Raw genomic sequence first — 15,614 nt, forward strand, 5'->3', positions numbered from 1 at the left:
CAGAGAAGAGTGGCCGAAAAAATGTGATTTTCTCATTTCCTTGCTTATACATGCTTCACACATGCAGTAAAGTGCACCGCAAATGCTGCTGATACACAACAAAGTGTGTGCGAATGTGGTTCAATATTAGTCACAAGGTGAGAGCTATTTTTGGAAGCGTTCATTTATTTTTCCTCTCCCGTGTTATGACTGCAGTAATAATTCTTCACCAGAGGATGTCACTGGTTGGAGATTCTCCAATTTTTCACTGTACCCTGAAGATAAAATGTGAGCGATTTCATCTGAAAACCTTCTCGTGCGAGCTCTAATTTAAACAGCGGTGAATAATGCAGGAGGAAAGGTACGGAAGCCGTGAAATAAGCTGCCACACACATTTTTGGGTTAGAATTATATTCTTTTAAAACAATTTTGAATTTAATCTGAAAAAGTAGAGCACCAAACAATAAATTCCTCATAGCATAAAAGAGGCACTCCGTCCTGACTAGCCAGATTTGATGCAAATAGCTAAACAACAGATTGGCTACTGAGGTTGTTTTTTCCCTCCTCGAAAAAATCTTAGCTTAGAGGTAAAATGATTTGTCCTCTGTGTGTTTTACAGGATTTCCATAGACATGAGAGGCACAATGCAGTTCAGTATATATGAATACACAATTTAAAAAAAAAACACAAAACACAATCTGAATACATAATGTATGCTAAAGCAAATAAAAGGCTTCACTTTCCCTTCACATTTTATGAGCTATGTGCACAACAAATGAAAATACACAACCGTGAAATCAAAGCTACATACACCTTCAGAAAGGAAAACACAAAATTAAAGCAGTGCACCTATAAATCTTTTATGTAAACATGAGTGAACAAAGTGTTGTTGTGTTTTTAAATTTCGAAGTCTCAAAAACGGATAATCACTTAAAGATGTGAGTACATTTTTTTTTAAAAAGATGAGACACGCTGTGTTAGCAATCAGCCTCATTAAACCTCTGCCATTACATCAGCTGCAGACATTTTACCTCTTAAAGAGATATAAACAATCCACATAAAAAGTTTTCAGAATTCAACACTGCAAAAATAGTTTAAATCATAAAAATACACATATATATATATACAGAGAAGAAGTAATGCATTTGGTGAATGATTACTTACATTGTGAGCTGAAGCACAGTAATAGTCATGCTTATAACGTCATTACTTATATTGATTCATCCAGTTACACTTGAAATGCAAGAAAATGTACTATTGACTGATCATTGTAGCCCCTTGGATTTGTGTGCAACGTGTTTTACACAATGAGAAAAGAAAAAAAACAACTGGAATGTGTCAAAAATCACAAGAGAACAAACTGTGTTTTACTCCCCCATTTCCTCCACTGACCGAGTCAGTTAAAACATCAAAGGTAAAAGGATGAAAGTGCATCTTTAAAACTCATAAAATGCTCATGGTCATCTGTATAAGCAAGAAAAAAAACTGTAGAGACGACATGAGATCAAAAGCAATGCCAGCGTAGCTCACTGCATAACTGCATCACTGCTGCATAAGTACAGATATACCATATAAATAGTAGTCAAATATTTACCAGTATCAATAAGTGCTTACGTTCTAATATATAAATACATCTTACAGTATTCATAATTACATAATTACCTCCTCTATTGTTGTGCAATAGCAAATCCCATGCATTTTTACCAAGATAAAAACCACAACATTAAGAAAATTTGCAACATAGGAAACTTTTTTTTGTTTCTTTTAAGCTTGTTTCACATAAATAAAGCCGACGGGGCGAGAAAGAAAAAGCTGTCCTCTGAGCAAAATAAAGAGTACCTCGACTGCTTTCCGTAGTTCTCGCTCTGATAAAGAAATGAAGAAACGCAAAATAAAGGCACAGACCCTCGCTGCTTGATCAGAAGCACCAAACTGCACAAGAAGCGTCTACTTAAAATTTGGTCAGACTGTTTCATAATACACATACTTTTCCCCTTATAAATAGTCTTTATTTACTGCACTACTGCATCACACCTTGATATGATTACATAAACAACAGTCTATTTTCAAAGTACACACAGTAAAATACACTGTTTGTATGTATCTAAGAAGGAGTATATGTTAAGGACATTTGTACAGAATTCATAAATATAATTTATGTGCAATTGTACGCAAACTACTATGTCAGACAAAGGCATATTAGCAGAATATCTTTCCGTATTGCACCTGAACCCATTAACGCAAAAAACACCCTGCTGCTCGTCCAAGTTTTCCAAAAAGCCTCTGAAGAGAAGAGCTCATCAGATGCGGTGGCCTTCTTCTTCACTGAAAAGATATGACCTCCACTCATATTATCCACTTAAGAAGATGTCTCGGGTATGTGCAAGACCAGAGGAAGTGTTATTATATTGCCTCTAATGGGATAAAGATGAGGTCATGTGCCTAAAGGGCAGAAGGTGACAAGGTCGCAGGTGTAGCAGGGAGGTGTCTTTTCCTTGATCAACCCGAGAAAACAGACAATGACGGTTCTAATGAGGGTCTTCTGTGGTAATCTTCAGTGAGGCGATGGCTTTCAAGCAGGTCTGTACATTCTCCTCTTGTCCGCTGTCTCCGACTTCGGGGTCGAGGCTTTTCTCCTGAGCGGCCTCGTGGCAGGACAGCTGGCCGTGGCCTCTGATGTCCTCTCCTTCTGTCTCAGGACTGAGGACAGATCCCTCCCTGCTGCTGCAACATTGGCCTTCGCTGCTTTGGGGGCTTGGCGCCACAGAGGAGCTGACATCAGTGCTGGAGGAAGGCGGGGAGTGTAATATCTGGAGCCCGCCAACAGGAACAACGGGGAGCAAACTGTGGGCCTGCTGCTGGGAGTGAAGAGGGAGGTGGCTGAGGATGTTCTGATGATGAGAACTGGCAGCACCAGGCAGACTGGAAGCCAAGCTGCTCCTTTGGTCCTGGAACGACACATTGGCAGAATTAGCGGCAATTTCAGCATCGCCAAGATAATTTCTCATGTGAAAATATCTTAGTTAGAAATCATGAAGTAATGTGAATGTTGAAAAATGAAAGCACTCAGAGAAGAAAAAACTTCTCTGCCAACAGAATATTCTACTACTTGTTCTTTCAGTGCAAGAAAAAGAAAATGTATGTGTGCTTTTCTTTTAACTAGTGAAACACAAATAGCTAATTCCATGCTGAAATATACACTGGTTGCTAGGGAAAAATGTGTAATCTTTTTGAGTCTTGGTGAGTGGTTGCTGGTTGTCGCTAGGTGAAAACAGTCGCAAAAAAGGTGATGCACCAAAAACCTCCCTCCACTAGCAGATTGCTTTGGCAAAAGTTTGTATTTACAGTTTGAGTCACATTCTTCGCTGCTTCACTGCTTCTTGACAAGTTTTTTGAGAGTTTTGCACCTAAGTTGGCATCTTCCATGCTAATTATGCACAACCTGCTAACGCTAAAAGCAATCACAAGAAAGTTTGTGGCATAGCATCATAAGTTTCACACTAGCAACTGCCAGCAACCAGTCGCCAACCATTTGTGGGGTACACAGTTTTCTGAGGCAACTGGTCATTACCATTGGGTAATTGACTACCCTCTTGGCCTGGTTGAATCAGACTTTTGTAATCAACTTAAAAGCAACTGCCAGCAACGTTCAGCAACAGTTGGGGGATAGCCTGTGTGACTAGGGCATTAGGGGAGAATAGTCTTCACTATTGGTAACAAATGCTAAAGATCAGGGTGCGCTAACTGTAGCAAGTGTCTAATCTGCTGAAACACTAGTATCGACCATACAATGCCAGGTCATGATAGCACAACATTAGCTAGACAACAGTTGTGCTTTACAAGCTAAGTATTTACTGACTTGAAAATGACTAAATTAAGGCAAAAAAAAAAAACTGTCCCAAAAGAAAAAATGGCGATGGACTCGACACGCCACCTGCTAGCAAGAGTTAGCATGCTTGTTTGCTAAGCTATAATTTTAAACATAGTTACCATTTTAACTGTGCCTAGATTAATATCTTATGTTGTTTGAGTTAGATACACTAGTAGACAAGAATATAACATTTCTGAAAAATTTCTTAAATACAGTGTATGAAAATATTTTTGTTTTTACACCACACACGGTCCATCTACATGTACCCAGATTCATCAAAATTTAACAAAATAATTTTTAGATGCTGTTCTATACACTTGAACAGATTAACAATAAGTCCTTAAAAGCTCTTTGTTTGTGTTACACTTGAACTGGCTGCAGAACACGCTGTGCTACTTACCATCTCCATTTCAAAGGCTCCTTGGTACTGAGCCATCTCCATCTTTGCTTGGTGTCTGGTTTTGTCACCGCTGCCTTTATGTTGGTGTGAACCTCTGCGTGGTGAAACGGCTCTTAACACAACCCTCTGCCTGCCTCTGACTGAGGATTCCCGCTTTCCAGCAAGCTCTATGCCGGGAGACATGGGCCGTTCAATTGAGACCGGGGAGGGATGCTGGATGGGTGTGAAGCTAGGTGAACTGGGCCTCAATGAAGAGGTATCCCATCTGGGAGAGGAGCGACCACGTGGCGAAAGCTCCCTCCTTGGGGACGGGTAACGTAAACGTGAAGGGGAGGGCTCCCTGATGGGAGACTCCCAGCCAGGAGAGAGTAGACAAGATGAATAAGGGTCAAAAAGGAAGCTGCTGTGATCTGGAGACAGCATGGTCAGAGAGTCTTCATCCACGGATTTCTCTCTCTGGTCGTTTGCAAGAACAGGACGATGATCCAAGCTCGTACGTCTGCCGGAGGGTTGCTGACTGACATCAACTCCGGGCAGAGATGTGAGGGAGCAGCCGTGGATGGCAGCAGTGGCTGTAACTGACAGAGAGGTAACTCCACACGGCTGAGGACTCGTGCTTCTTGAATGTAACTTCGGAGTGGAATCACCCTCGTATTCATCGTCCTCATCGTCATCTTCATCGATTTCATCAGCTTCTTCATCCATGCCGTCGGAGTCCTCGGCGTCTGAGAACTGATGTTTGGTCGTCGCAGCCACCTCTGTCTTGGACTTTTGTTGCATGTCGTCCACTTGAAATGAGAAACACATTAGTTTATCTGGATTTGTTGCAGTGACAGCTGGGCATATCTACAACACTTACATACATCCCAGTCTTACCATGTTCCTGTATCTCTGTCTCATCCATCGTCACTGACACTCCCAGTTCAAGACACTTCTTCATGTGCGCTTTTGACTTCATGTGTTTAGTTAGGTTTCCTGCAGAAATAAGGCAAATTTGTTGAAATTAAACACAACAGAAACTGAACTTTCGTACATTTCAGATGCTTAAAAAAAAAGTTAATCTAACAGCTTTTTTTTATCACTGCTACAGCTACGATAACTCACTACTCTGTAAGAAAAAAAATGCTTACCTTTAGTTTTAAAAGCAAAGTTGCAAACCCTGCAGATATACGGCCGCACATCCGTATGGGTCCTGATATGTTTTTTCAGCATGCTTGGCTTCTTACAGCGAATACCACACTCCTCACATATGTATTTACCCCGGCCTCGACCTCTAACATATACATAGTCTTCATTGGATTTGTACCTGAAAGAGAGAGATTCATTTCTAATAAAGAAATGCAAAAAAAGCACAGTCGTAAACTGCAAAAAGAGCGTGGGCCAACAGATACTTCACATACTAGCACTCTAATATATCCGCTGCATATGCAGTCAGCAGAAGTGACGAGTGTAATGGTAAATAATATCTCGACTGACCCTCCTTCAAAGATCTTAATTCGTGTTGGCATAGTCTGGGTTGTGGCAGCCTCCCTCTCTTTCCACTCTTCCTTGGCAGTTTTCACTCTGCAGCTGATGTCTTTCACCTTCTTCCCGTAGGTGACGTCCACCTCTTTGGGCTCCGGTTTCCTCTGCAGCTGAATCAGATGAACAAACATTGTGTTAACATCCTTTTTAAGTGGACACCATATCGACAGTGCAACGCGATCCCACCAATATTGTATGTCACACATGGCATTGCACAGCATGTTTTGCAAACATGAACTATGCCACTGCTGGGGAAAATCCCAGCACAGGTAACTCTGATCTTAATGTTAAATTTATGCTTTTTATCCACTGAGCACAGTGGAGAAAAGTACCAAGATTTGGACTTAATAATGACCTTAATATAATTATAATATCTGGTATTTTTATCTTCAAGACATATTTTTTAAAATCAAGACCATTTGGTGATTCATAGTTAAATATCATTATCAGCACCAAGCAAATGCTCGTTCCAGGATCTTTCCAAGGAAACCTTCTGTCAGTTGATTAAAGTGTGCAGTTTGTCAAATTCTGGGTATTAAGGTCCTTAAAACTTTCTGCATTTTAAACAGTTATCTTCTCATAATTATTTCTGATTATATCAGTGATTACTGATATAAGAGGTACAATAAATAAGGCTTTAATTCAATATCTCAACAGGTGTTTAAAACACCAGTACGCCTTTGATAGAAAAGACAGGATTATTTTCTTACCTGTTCCATGGTCTGCCTCCACAGGATGAGTGATGAGACCAGTTTCCCAGTACCAGGCTGGCACATGGCAGCCATGGTGTATATAACCTTGTCTCCCCTCTGTCTGGACTGCAGCAAAGCCAGAGCAGAGTTGGTGCTCACTTCAAGAGGGTTCGGGTTATGGGAACTCACACGCCAGGTGGCGTACACAGATGAGAAAGGGGCGGTGCTGTGAGAGCAGCTCGGCGTGGTGTAATTGAGATAACACCAGCTCACACCTGTCGTCGTGCGAAGACTTGGAAACTGAGATAACAGTCCTGAATGCTCAGAGTCTGACATCAGGATGTCTTGACTGGTTACCAGCTGTGCCACTATATCCATCTGCACTCGTTTCTCCGTGCCAGCTTCTTTCACTTCACTGACTGATATCATGGCGTAAGGAGGCGAGCTTGCATCCAGGGAGCTGCTTTCCATAACTGACTCCGCGCCGTGGTCCGTGGCCTCGGCCTCTTTTTGCTGAAGTGTGATAAATTTACTCCTGCGTGAGTCATTCTGAGCATGAAGTGTTGGTGCACCCTGCATCCCTGACCTGTGCCCCTTCTCTTCACTCAAATTACATTTTCCCAACTCCACCGCACTCAGTTCCTCTACAATCTGCCCAAACATTCTCTCCTCTTTCACACGTTTTTGCTGCTTGACCTCCATGAATAGGTCCAGGCTGCTGGCAGGGGATAGCATCCGTTTGTTTGCGCCACCACTGGAGGCATTAGTGGTTGAGATAGTTCTGGAGGTCAGAGAGAGAGGGATGCCTGTCTTGAGCTTGGCTGAGGACAAATCAAGGGCCTCAACATTGAGGGTGTGTGTTGTAGGTGGTTTTGTATGAGCCGATATGTTATGAGAATCGAGATTCCCAGAAATTCTTGAAATCTGACTCTGAAGGGTGGACGTAGTGGAGCTAACACTGTCATAGTGATTGTCAAAAATCTGTGACATTGAGGTGTATGTGATACTACCGTAGGATGGAACATGAGTCTGAATTCTTACGGGAACCATCAGGCTCGGATGTGCAAGCTGAGGAAATGTACTCCCAGCTGAGAATATTGGCAAAGTCTGCGGCAGGATAGTGGCGGCAGTGAATGAAGGGGAGATGCTGGTGAGATACTGTGGAAACACTTGTGATGTTACTTCACTATCCATATTCAGTGACTCCTGTCGCACTAAGTTTCCCCTCCTTCTCTCCTTCACAGAGTTTATGTCCACGTGTCTAACTTTGGATGTTGGAGAAAGACTGCCATAGTCAAATGATATGCTGCGCAACTCTGGGAACTCCTTGCGCAAGTTACACGGCGCCTGCTCTGAGGAGGAGCGTCTCATTTCATGTTGTTGACGCTGGTTGAGCACTGAGAGGGAGTGCCCACTCCCTGGCACAGCTAACAACTCTAATGGTTTGCCAAATTCATCCTGCCTGGCGGGAGAGACTGACTTCAAGCTCTCTTCCCTGTCAAACGATAAGGTGGAGCTGTAAGATAAGTTGCTGTCTTGACTGGGGCTGCGGGACAGGCTAGTGCAGGCCGACTCAAAGCTAGATTCACCAGAGGAGTGCTCAATATCAGCTAAGCGTAGCCTTTTTTTCTTTGGAGGGAGTTTTTCTGGAGGGAATTGTGCTAAAGTTTCACTCCTTTGAGGCCACTGAAACTCCTCCACGTGCTTCTCTGGCTCCTTCACCTGCACCTCAGGAGCTTTTTCTGGACTATCAGGCTCTACTGTGACTCTAATTTCTGGGACTTGTATGTTAGACTGCCGCACGAGCTTGGGACCTAATTGAACCGACGCCCTTAATCTACTGTCACTTCGCTCCATCTCATATGATTCAGAGGCCTCCATAGCTTGATATTTGTAAGATTCTGAATGTTCAGAGTAAGGCCTGTTTATTGAGTTTGTGTGCTGGATAACTGAAATTACATTCCCTAAGTTTTTTCGAGCAGACACTTCAGGGCACACCGATATGTCCATGTCACACCTGTCCATCTGTGAATGGCCTTTCTGTAAAGCCATAATGCCCAGTGCGCCTTGTTTTACATCATAGTCCTTGCTTGAATCAAACATCTCCTCACACGGTTCATAATGGCCTTCATATTGACCCGACAAATCCTCCTCTTCCCTTTTTTCCTTCCGACGCTTGCGCGTTGCCAGTTCCATCGCATGCCTCTGATGGCTCATACTAGGCACCACAGAAGGGTAGCTTTCCATTTCCAGTCCTGAGGGTGAAATGCCACTCTCACTAATCTTTCCATGACTGTCAGTGTCAGTATGGCCATCTTGTGCGGATAGTTCGAAAGCGGCTTGCCGCCTGAGTCTCCTCATGCCGCCGGTGCTTGTTCTTTCATCAAACGAGTGACTGCCTCTGAGTGCTTGAGGCATAGTCAGACAGACTGCTGAGGATGTTGGCATTGAGTTGCTTCTAATCAGAGGCCCCACATCAGAGCTAGCATCTAATAGGGGTTCTTTTACCTCTTCCCTTGTGAACGATTTTGTGTTTATTTTGATTGACTCAACTGTGTCTTTTTCTTGCGTGAAAACACGGGAGACGCCTTTCTCTGAGCGTTTGCTGGTATATTCACTCGTGTCTGTGCTACAAACCGCAAAAGCTGTAGCCTGCTTAGGGCTTGGCCGATAACACTTTCCAAACATAATTTCTTGGTAGGACTTTGCGTTAGTGTTCGGAGGGCCAGTCTGGTGCTCAGCACTCTCAGAGCGAGAGAAGTACCCGGAGTCCGTGCTGCCCTTGCTAGACTGACTTGGGAGGGACAGATTGTGGTCAGAGTCACTGCTTCTTTTTTCAGACAGCCGGAGTGCCAGCCTCTGTTTGATTGTGCAAGATTGAATTGCACGACTAGCCTCGGCAGCAGCAGAAGGTGCATTGATTTCTTGGTGTTGGGATGAACCATCCTGAGCTGACATTGACGTGGCTCCCTTTTTCTGAGCAATGAGATTTAGTACTTTTACAGCAGTGTTATCTGATCCCTCCATTGGAGAGTCCAGCAGCAGCAGCGGGTCATTAAGAGTGTCCTCGTCCGTGTCTGTGCTTTGCTCAGCATCAGAGAATAGCTCTCCTTCCCCTTCAAAAGACCCTTGGTCTGTATTGGCATTGTACGAACCGAGTTCTGAGAATGGCACCGTTCCAGCTTTGACTGAGTGAGCATGAGACTTTCTGTGTTTGTACAAATTACTCTTGGTTTTGAAGGAGAACCCACAGGGAACACATGGGTAGGGTCGTTCCCCTGTGTGCGAGCGAATATGTTTCTTAAGCACGCTGGGTTTGGCACATGCCCTTCCGCAGTAATCGCAAACATACTTCCCAGGCTTTTGTGGTTTCTGTTCCACCTTGCACACCGTTTCTGTAAGTGGATCCATCCCTGAATTTGAACATTGTTGTTGGACTTCAGGTGAGCTGGGGGACTTCCTGTGAGATGTGGGTGCTGGGGACTGTGTAGAAGCTTTCTGTCTGCCACTAGAAAACTGCTTTGTGGACTGTAGTGGGTATGAGGATACCTCATAATCTGGATGGCTTGTGGACTGAGCTTGAGGGTGCTGATCTTCTAATTGCAGTGATTTCCCTGAGTCAGACATTTCTTTGAAACCACATGTATCTTTGCTCTGAGCTTCTTCTAGTTTTTGGTGCCACCCTTTGGCTTCCAATTCGACTGGTGGTCTCCGCCTACTCTGTGCAACCTCCGATGAGCATTTTTTCTGTGCAGCGTTTCTGTCCTGACCCTCAGTGGAGCTTTTTACCCCTGCAGTAGTTTCAAGTGACTCCATGAATCCAGTGTCACTTCCTTTGCGATCGATTTTCAAGGACAATAACTGTTATGTAACTTTAGTAATATTAACATACATGTGAATTGCAGGGAAGGGTCATCTGAAAGAAATAAGAAAGAGTCGTTAGGATGCAATAACATGAACTAGGACCACATAAATATGCACGAAGATTATCGTGACAAAATAAATGAGGCAGGAAAGTCTGTGTGTGTGTGTGTCTGCGCTTGAAATTGAGAGCTATTCAAGGCTGTTTCCCAAAAGTCCTCCTAATAAAACTGGAGTATAAAATTCATAATGAGCTCCATCACAGCAGGAATGGAAAAGCTGGGTCTCTTTACCAAGGTAAACCCTGGCACCTAATTTTCTGAAGCTCTGTGAATGTGCATATGAAGAGGTATTTAACTCTTTGCACCTTGAAAGGCTACTAGGAGTAACCCTCGAAGGTCCCTTCAGACCTGAGTGGTTTCTGTCATATTTCAGGCCTCCTTATGGAACAAAATCACTGGGTGAGTGAAAGTGGTCTCTGCCCATGTATCTACCAAACCACATATTTACTATTATATACTGAAGTGTCAAAACTGATCATTAAGGGCACAGGTGAGGTTGTCAAATGATGTCCTCATGGGGAAACAAGCCAGTACCGTAATGTGGAATGTCACTTTTATTCAAACATTTGTGCACCGGGTCACCATCACCCCATCCCGAGTTAGAGGTAGTGTTCAGCTTTTGATCAAATTTGAATCTTTTTGGAAAAATTTAAAAAATAACTGCAATGTATTAAAATTAATCTGAAAGGTAACATGATCTAGTTTGTAAAAATTTATCGATTTGTATGGCTCATAACACAAAGCTACATTGTATAGGTTGCCACTGGGTGTTACAACAGGTCAAAGGGAATTAATAAATTCAGTTTTAAACTCACTTGTTCAGCCGTGGTCGACATTATTGGCAATTATGGGAATAAAAACTAGACTGAACCGAAGAACAGAAGACAAGACTGTTATTGGAAGTAAGCATTTTTTGAAGTCTGGTATGTGTGCTGAAGCATGCCAGTCGATAGTCTTAAATCAATGGCAATGAAGTGTAATGAGTCCGCCCGCACCTTTAAAGCCTTTTATCTAAATCCAGTATCATTTCATATCACCTCCAGTGGGATTCAAGGCTTCCAACCTATCTGAGTCACTAGTGTCCGTCTCCACAGTGAGCCGCACAGGACCACACTCTTCACTGTAGGTAAACATGCAGGACTCAATCGAGAAACATCATGATGCCTGTGGCTGAAGTGAACTGGTTACACTTTCACTTCATACCATGGGGATGGATGGCCATCTGAGGGCACGTCAGTTTCATCTTCTCAGTATCAAATGCTGTGTCCTCCCTAACGACGTTATGTAATTTTATCTGGTACAAACCCTCTGAGTTCCCTTTAATTAGGACATTCTTCGACTCTCACTCTCTTTCTCTCACTCCCTTTCTTTCTTTGTTAGCACACCACCACGCTGCTCAAGCATAAAAACCAGAGGATATGAATCCAAGGTGACTCTTGAGATGCCGAGAGACGCTCGAAAGCAGCGGTAAAGATGATAATCTACCTTTTGTGTTCTTATCCAAACGCCCATTCCTCTCTTTGAGCTCATCTTTGGGGTCTCTGCTGTCAGACAGATTTGAACGCTTCCTCCACATACAGGAAAAATAATGAAGGCATATGAAGGATGGTGAGGAGGGGAGGAGGTGGAGGGGCAGCTTTGGATTGGAATGATCCACGTTTCAACGGGGAGGTTTAGAGAGGTAAACTAAGCTGGAGGGTGCCTGGGGGTAACAAAAATTCAGAGGCCTGGTAGGGAGCTCCCTTTCAAGGTCGATCTGACCTCATTGCTTAGTTTCCATCCTCTGTGAGCCACCAGAGGAGGGAAGAGGGGAATATAGGTGCAGAGTGACAATGAGATAAGACCCTCAGAAACAATGCATACCTTTGAACTGAGCACGACAGGGAGGAAACAGAGCCATCACATTCAGAGTCTCATTGACAAGTCTCTGAGCGCATTCAGACTTTTCCAAAAAAAGAGTGGGCCAGCGCACCTTTGAAAGCCAAATTCCTCTCACTCCTGGCAACAAGCGCTAACCTAAACGAAAATATGTGACACAGCAGCAATGACGTGCAACAACAGGAGGCAGGTGGGTGGCAGTAGGTGTGCTTCGGGATGACTGTGGGCTGACTGTGGTACAGTATGTCCGCATGGATGGAGAAACGTCTCTGTGGAGACATTTATCTGAACCGCACATTCGCTGGGCACATCCCTTCACACACAAGGGAGCACGGTGAGCTACGGGAGAGCATCGTTATGCCGCTGCATTACATCATTAGGGGCTAAGTTGGCCATTAAAGGGAACGGGGCTTGAAGTCTCACGCTGACAACAAATCCATAAATATCATAAGGAGACGGTTGGCTTTAAAGTCCTCTACGACAGCATGCAGAATGAACCAGCAGCTCTCTCACTGTGATCGGAGTGACACACAGCGCACACACAGCAGCTGGCATTCACATATCAAATATAATCCTCATACAAACCTGACATTTGAATAGTCCCCTGTCCCATATCGGCAGTCACATGTGACATTCCTCATACTGCATAGTCCGTCTCTCCATTCTCCTCATGTCCGGGTGGCGAAATATGAAAGAAACGAGCGAGGTAAAAGTCCCATCAGTCGCGAAGCTGCTGGCCGACTGGATGTACATTAGAAGATCTATTGATGCGAGCTAGTCACCAGAGAAAATACCCAAGCGTGACGTGCGGACCCAGGCACAAAAATAGCAAAGGGGCCCAGAGAGGGATACACAACAGCCCACGTTTAAGGGCGCTTTTCCTCTCCCTCTCCCTCTCGTCTCTCCGTGCGCTTCGCACACTCCGCACACAAAGTGGGGAGCGAGGCTGTCATGATCCAAAGAGCTAAAGCATCACCCATCCCTCACAGCTCAAATTCATTCAGGTACACATATTCATTAACTATTATTATCTATGTAAAATGCGTCGGACAGTCGGTAGGAAGAAATGCAAAAGCGCTCGGCTGAAAGACTCTAATCATATGGTGCAGCGAGCTCTGAATGTACATCTCCTACAGCGTGATCCTATTCAGCGTGTGCATACGGAGAGGAACTCAATGAATGTGGCTGGCTGCGAGGCTGCTGCAAAAATTAGACATGTTCTCTGAATTCTGAGACACCCACAAGCCCCGTTCAGAGCCAGTTCTTCCCGTCACGACAGGATTTGCTTTGTGAATGGAGAGAGTCGTGATGAGGGGTGTCATTAACGCGGCAAAAAAGGAAAAAAAAACTAGGACAATACTGCAGATTATGTGCAGCTGCGAACCTCATCTTGTGAATCACATGTGCGAGTTTAGTTGGTGCCATTTGGAGCCTTTGCATTAATGCATCAACTCTGCAGTGAATCTTAAAGACTTCCTCTGAGCAAGATTCAGTAAGAATTAGTGTCTCTTGGGCTGCATTGTTATAGTCTGAGCTTTAATTTTGCAAAACAAGAGAAGAAAGACTAATTGCTTAATTCTATTAACGTAGCAGTTACAACTACAGTTTAATGTATTTACTGTTTGCATGTAACCCTGTTACACATAAGCCTGTTGCTTATAATTAAATAATTGCCTGTGATGTTTCCTGATCAGGTTAGTCCACAAATTCCTGTAAACAAAGGGTTAAAGATTTGAAAATGACTCCAGTATTGGCATATAATGTTACTAGTCACCTTTTACATCCTTTTTTGCCTTATTGTTAGATAACAAAATGTGGCACATTGTACCCAGGTAACTACTGCTGTGTTACTTTGTACTTTCTCGTCTATTTTTAACATGTCTGATTGACTTTTGGAATCAAAATCATACATGAATATAGATTAAAACAGTGTCCTTTAAAACACATGACAAACATTTGAATTCGACTTGAATTTTACTGTGAAATTACCTTTGCATAGAGGCCGAACCATCTGATAAAATGTGTCATAACATTCGTTTGAAGCTGCAGGTTTTGCCATCAAGCACATCAAACGAGGTCTTTCCGTGCTTTTGAACTGATTTATGATCACCCCGCCTCAGCCATTTGTGTGAAAAATTTGGCCTTTCGACACAATATAATTTACAGAACTTCAGATACTACACCCCGCTTTGACCCACCTCCTCCTCCTCGTCCTCCTCGGTTTCACTCTTTGCTCTTGGGTGAGAACAACTGGAGGCTTCTATGAATAGGAGTCCTTGGCTTTGGGCTTGCACCAGCTGTGCTTGCTGTGGCTAAGACATGTTTCACAGAGGTCCTCCCCTTAATGCAAAGCTTACACAACAGAGCAATTTATGTAATGACTCGCTGTTGAATTTCACCTCACAGTTCAAAATCTTATCCAAATGGCAAGCATTTTATTTCTCTGCAAAACTGTAATGTCACAGAGCATTTCCTTCAGAAAAGCAGCAACTCGCTGTGCGCTAGAAAAGCAGTGAATGCAGAGTCTGTGTATTGACAGAGTCCCTCCACAGTATGGAATTGCAGAGAGCTATTATTAGATATAGCCTCTAACAAGCCAAAGATGAAGTTGAAGCTAACTAACTGCAGTGCAGCTGAGATCCATTATGCTGTATTCAGTATCTACAGGAGCGGCACTAAAATGGCTGATACTCAATGTGCAGTGAAGGTCAAGTCGTGAGCCTCTATAAATATAATGGTCTGTCCCTCAGGATGTTCCACACACTGCTTGGCATTTCCATCATCTAAAGCTACGCCGTGGCTCTACTGACCAGCTCAAATCTGCCACAAATCTGCATGTGATTGAATGCCACACATGCACCTGACTACTAGCGGGCCTTTAATTATATTAGTCCTAAATTAGAAGGGCAGGGAGGGGGGTTTATGAATGGAAGGAATGAGGTTTTCCTCTTGGCTCACTGTAGTGGCAGTCATATGGCAGCCTGAGATAAGGGGGGGGGACTGAACCCAGCAGGTTGAACAAACACAACAACATTAAACTAAAAACCTTCTCACAGAAGCCATTCAGAAAACTTCAACCGATTCACTTTTTTCATCGGCCGTCGACCGCTCCTTTGTCCGTCTCTTCAAGTCAGCCTCTCGAGCAGGCATGCTTATGCCATTATCACAGCAGTACCTGAAAATAATCTAACATGATTGTGTGTTTCCATGGCAACCATGCCAACGTCTGTAACAGTTTCCCAGTTCCTGTCTACATATATAATTACTGCCTGCAGATTACAGAAGCAAGACTGCAGAAATGAGCCGGCAGTGTGTCGACCGCACAGCGAATCACGCAGTTTTCTGTG

At 43.6% G+C, this 15,614-nt stretch overlaps 1 protein-coding gene across 2 annotated transcripts; it reads right to left on the bottom strand.

The window, feature by feature from the left end:
• Positions 1-202: 202 nt before the first annotated feature.
• On the bottom strand, positions 203-13,779 carry hivep2b (HIVEP zinc finger 2b). 2 transcript variants are annotated; one of them, XM_004540065.6, is made up of 7 exons: positions 12,853-13,779; positions 6,485-10,382; positions 5,727-5,884; positions 5,381-5,556; positions 5,127-5,225; positions 4,251-5,038; positions 203-2,927 (listed from the first exon to the last, which is right to left on the bottom strand). In XM_004540065.6, exons 2-7 carry the CDS (start codon positions 10,280-10,282, stop codon positions 2,508-2,510), a joined length of 5,439 nt encoding a protein of 1,812 aa, XP_004540122.3. In that variant the 5' UTR covers positions 10,283-10,382; positions 12,853-13,779; the 3' UTR covers positions 203-2,507. The 2 variants fall into 2 exon arrangements, with proteins under 2 accessions (XP_004540122.3, XP_076733457.1); XM_076877342.1 differs by lacking the exon at positions 12,853-13,779 and having other exon boundaries at positions 6,485-12,827.
• Positions 13,780-15,614: the final 1,835 nt, after the last annotated feature.

This window comes from Maylandia zebra, linkage group LG19, assembly GCF_041146795.1.
Source record: "Maylandia zebra isolate NMK-2024a linkage group LG19, Mzebra_GT3a, whole genome shotgun sequence".
Lineage (NCBI taxonomy): Eukaryota > Metazoa > Chordata > Actinopteri > Cichliformes > Cichlidae > Maylandia > Maylandia zebra.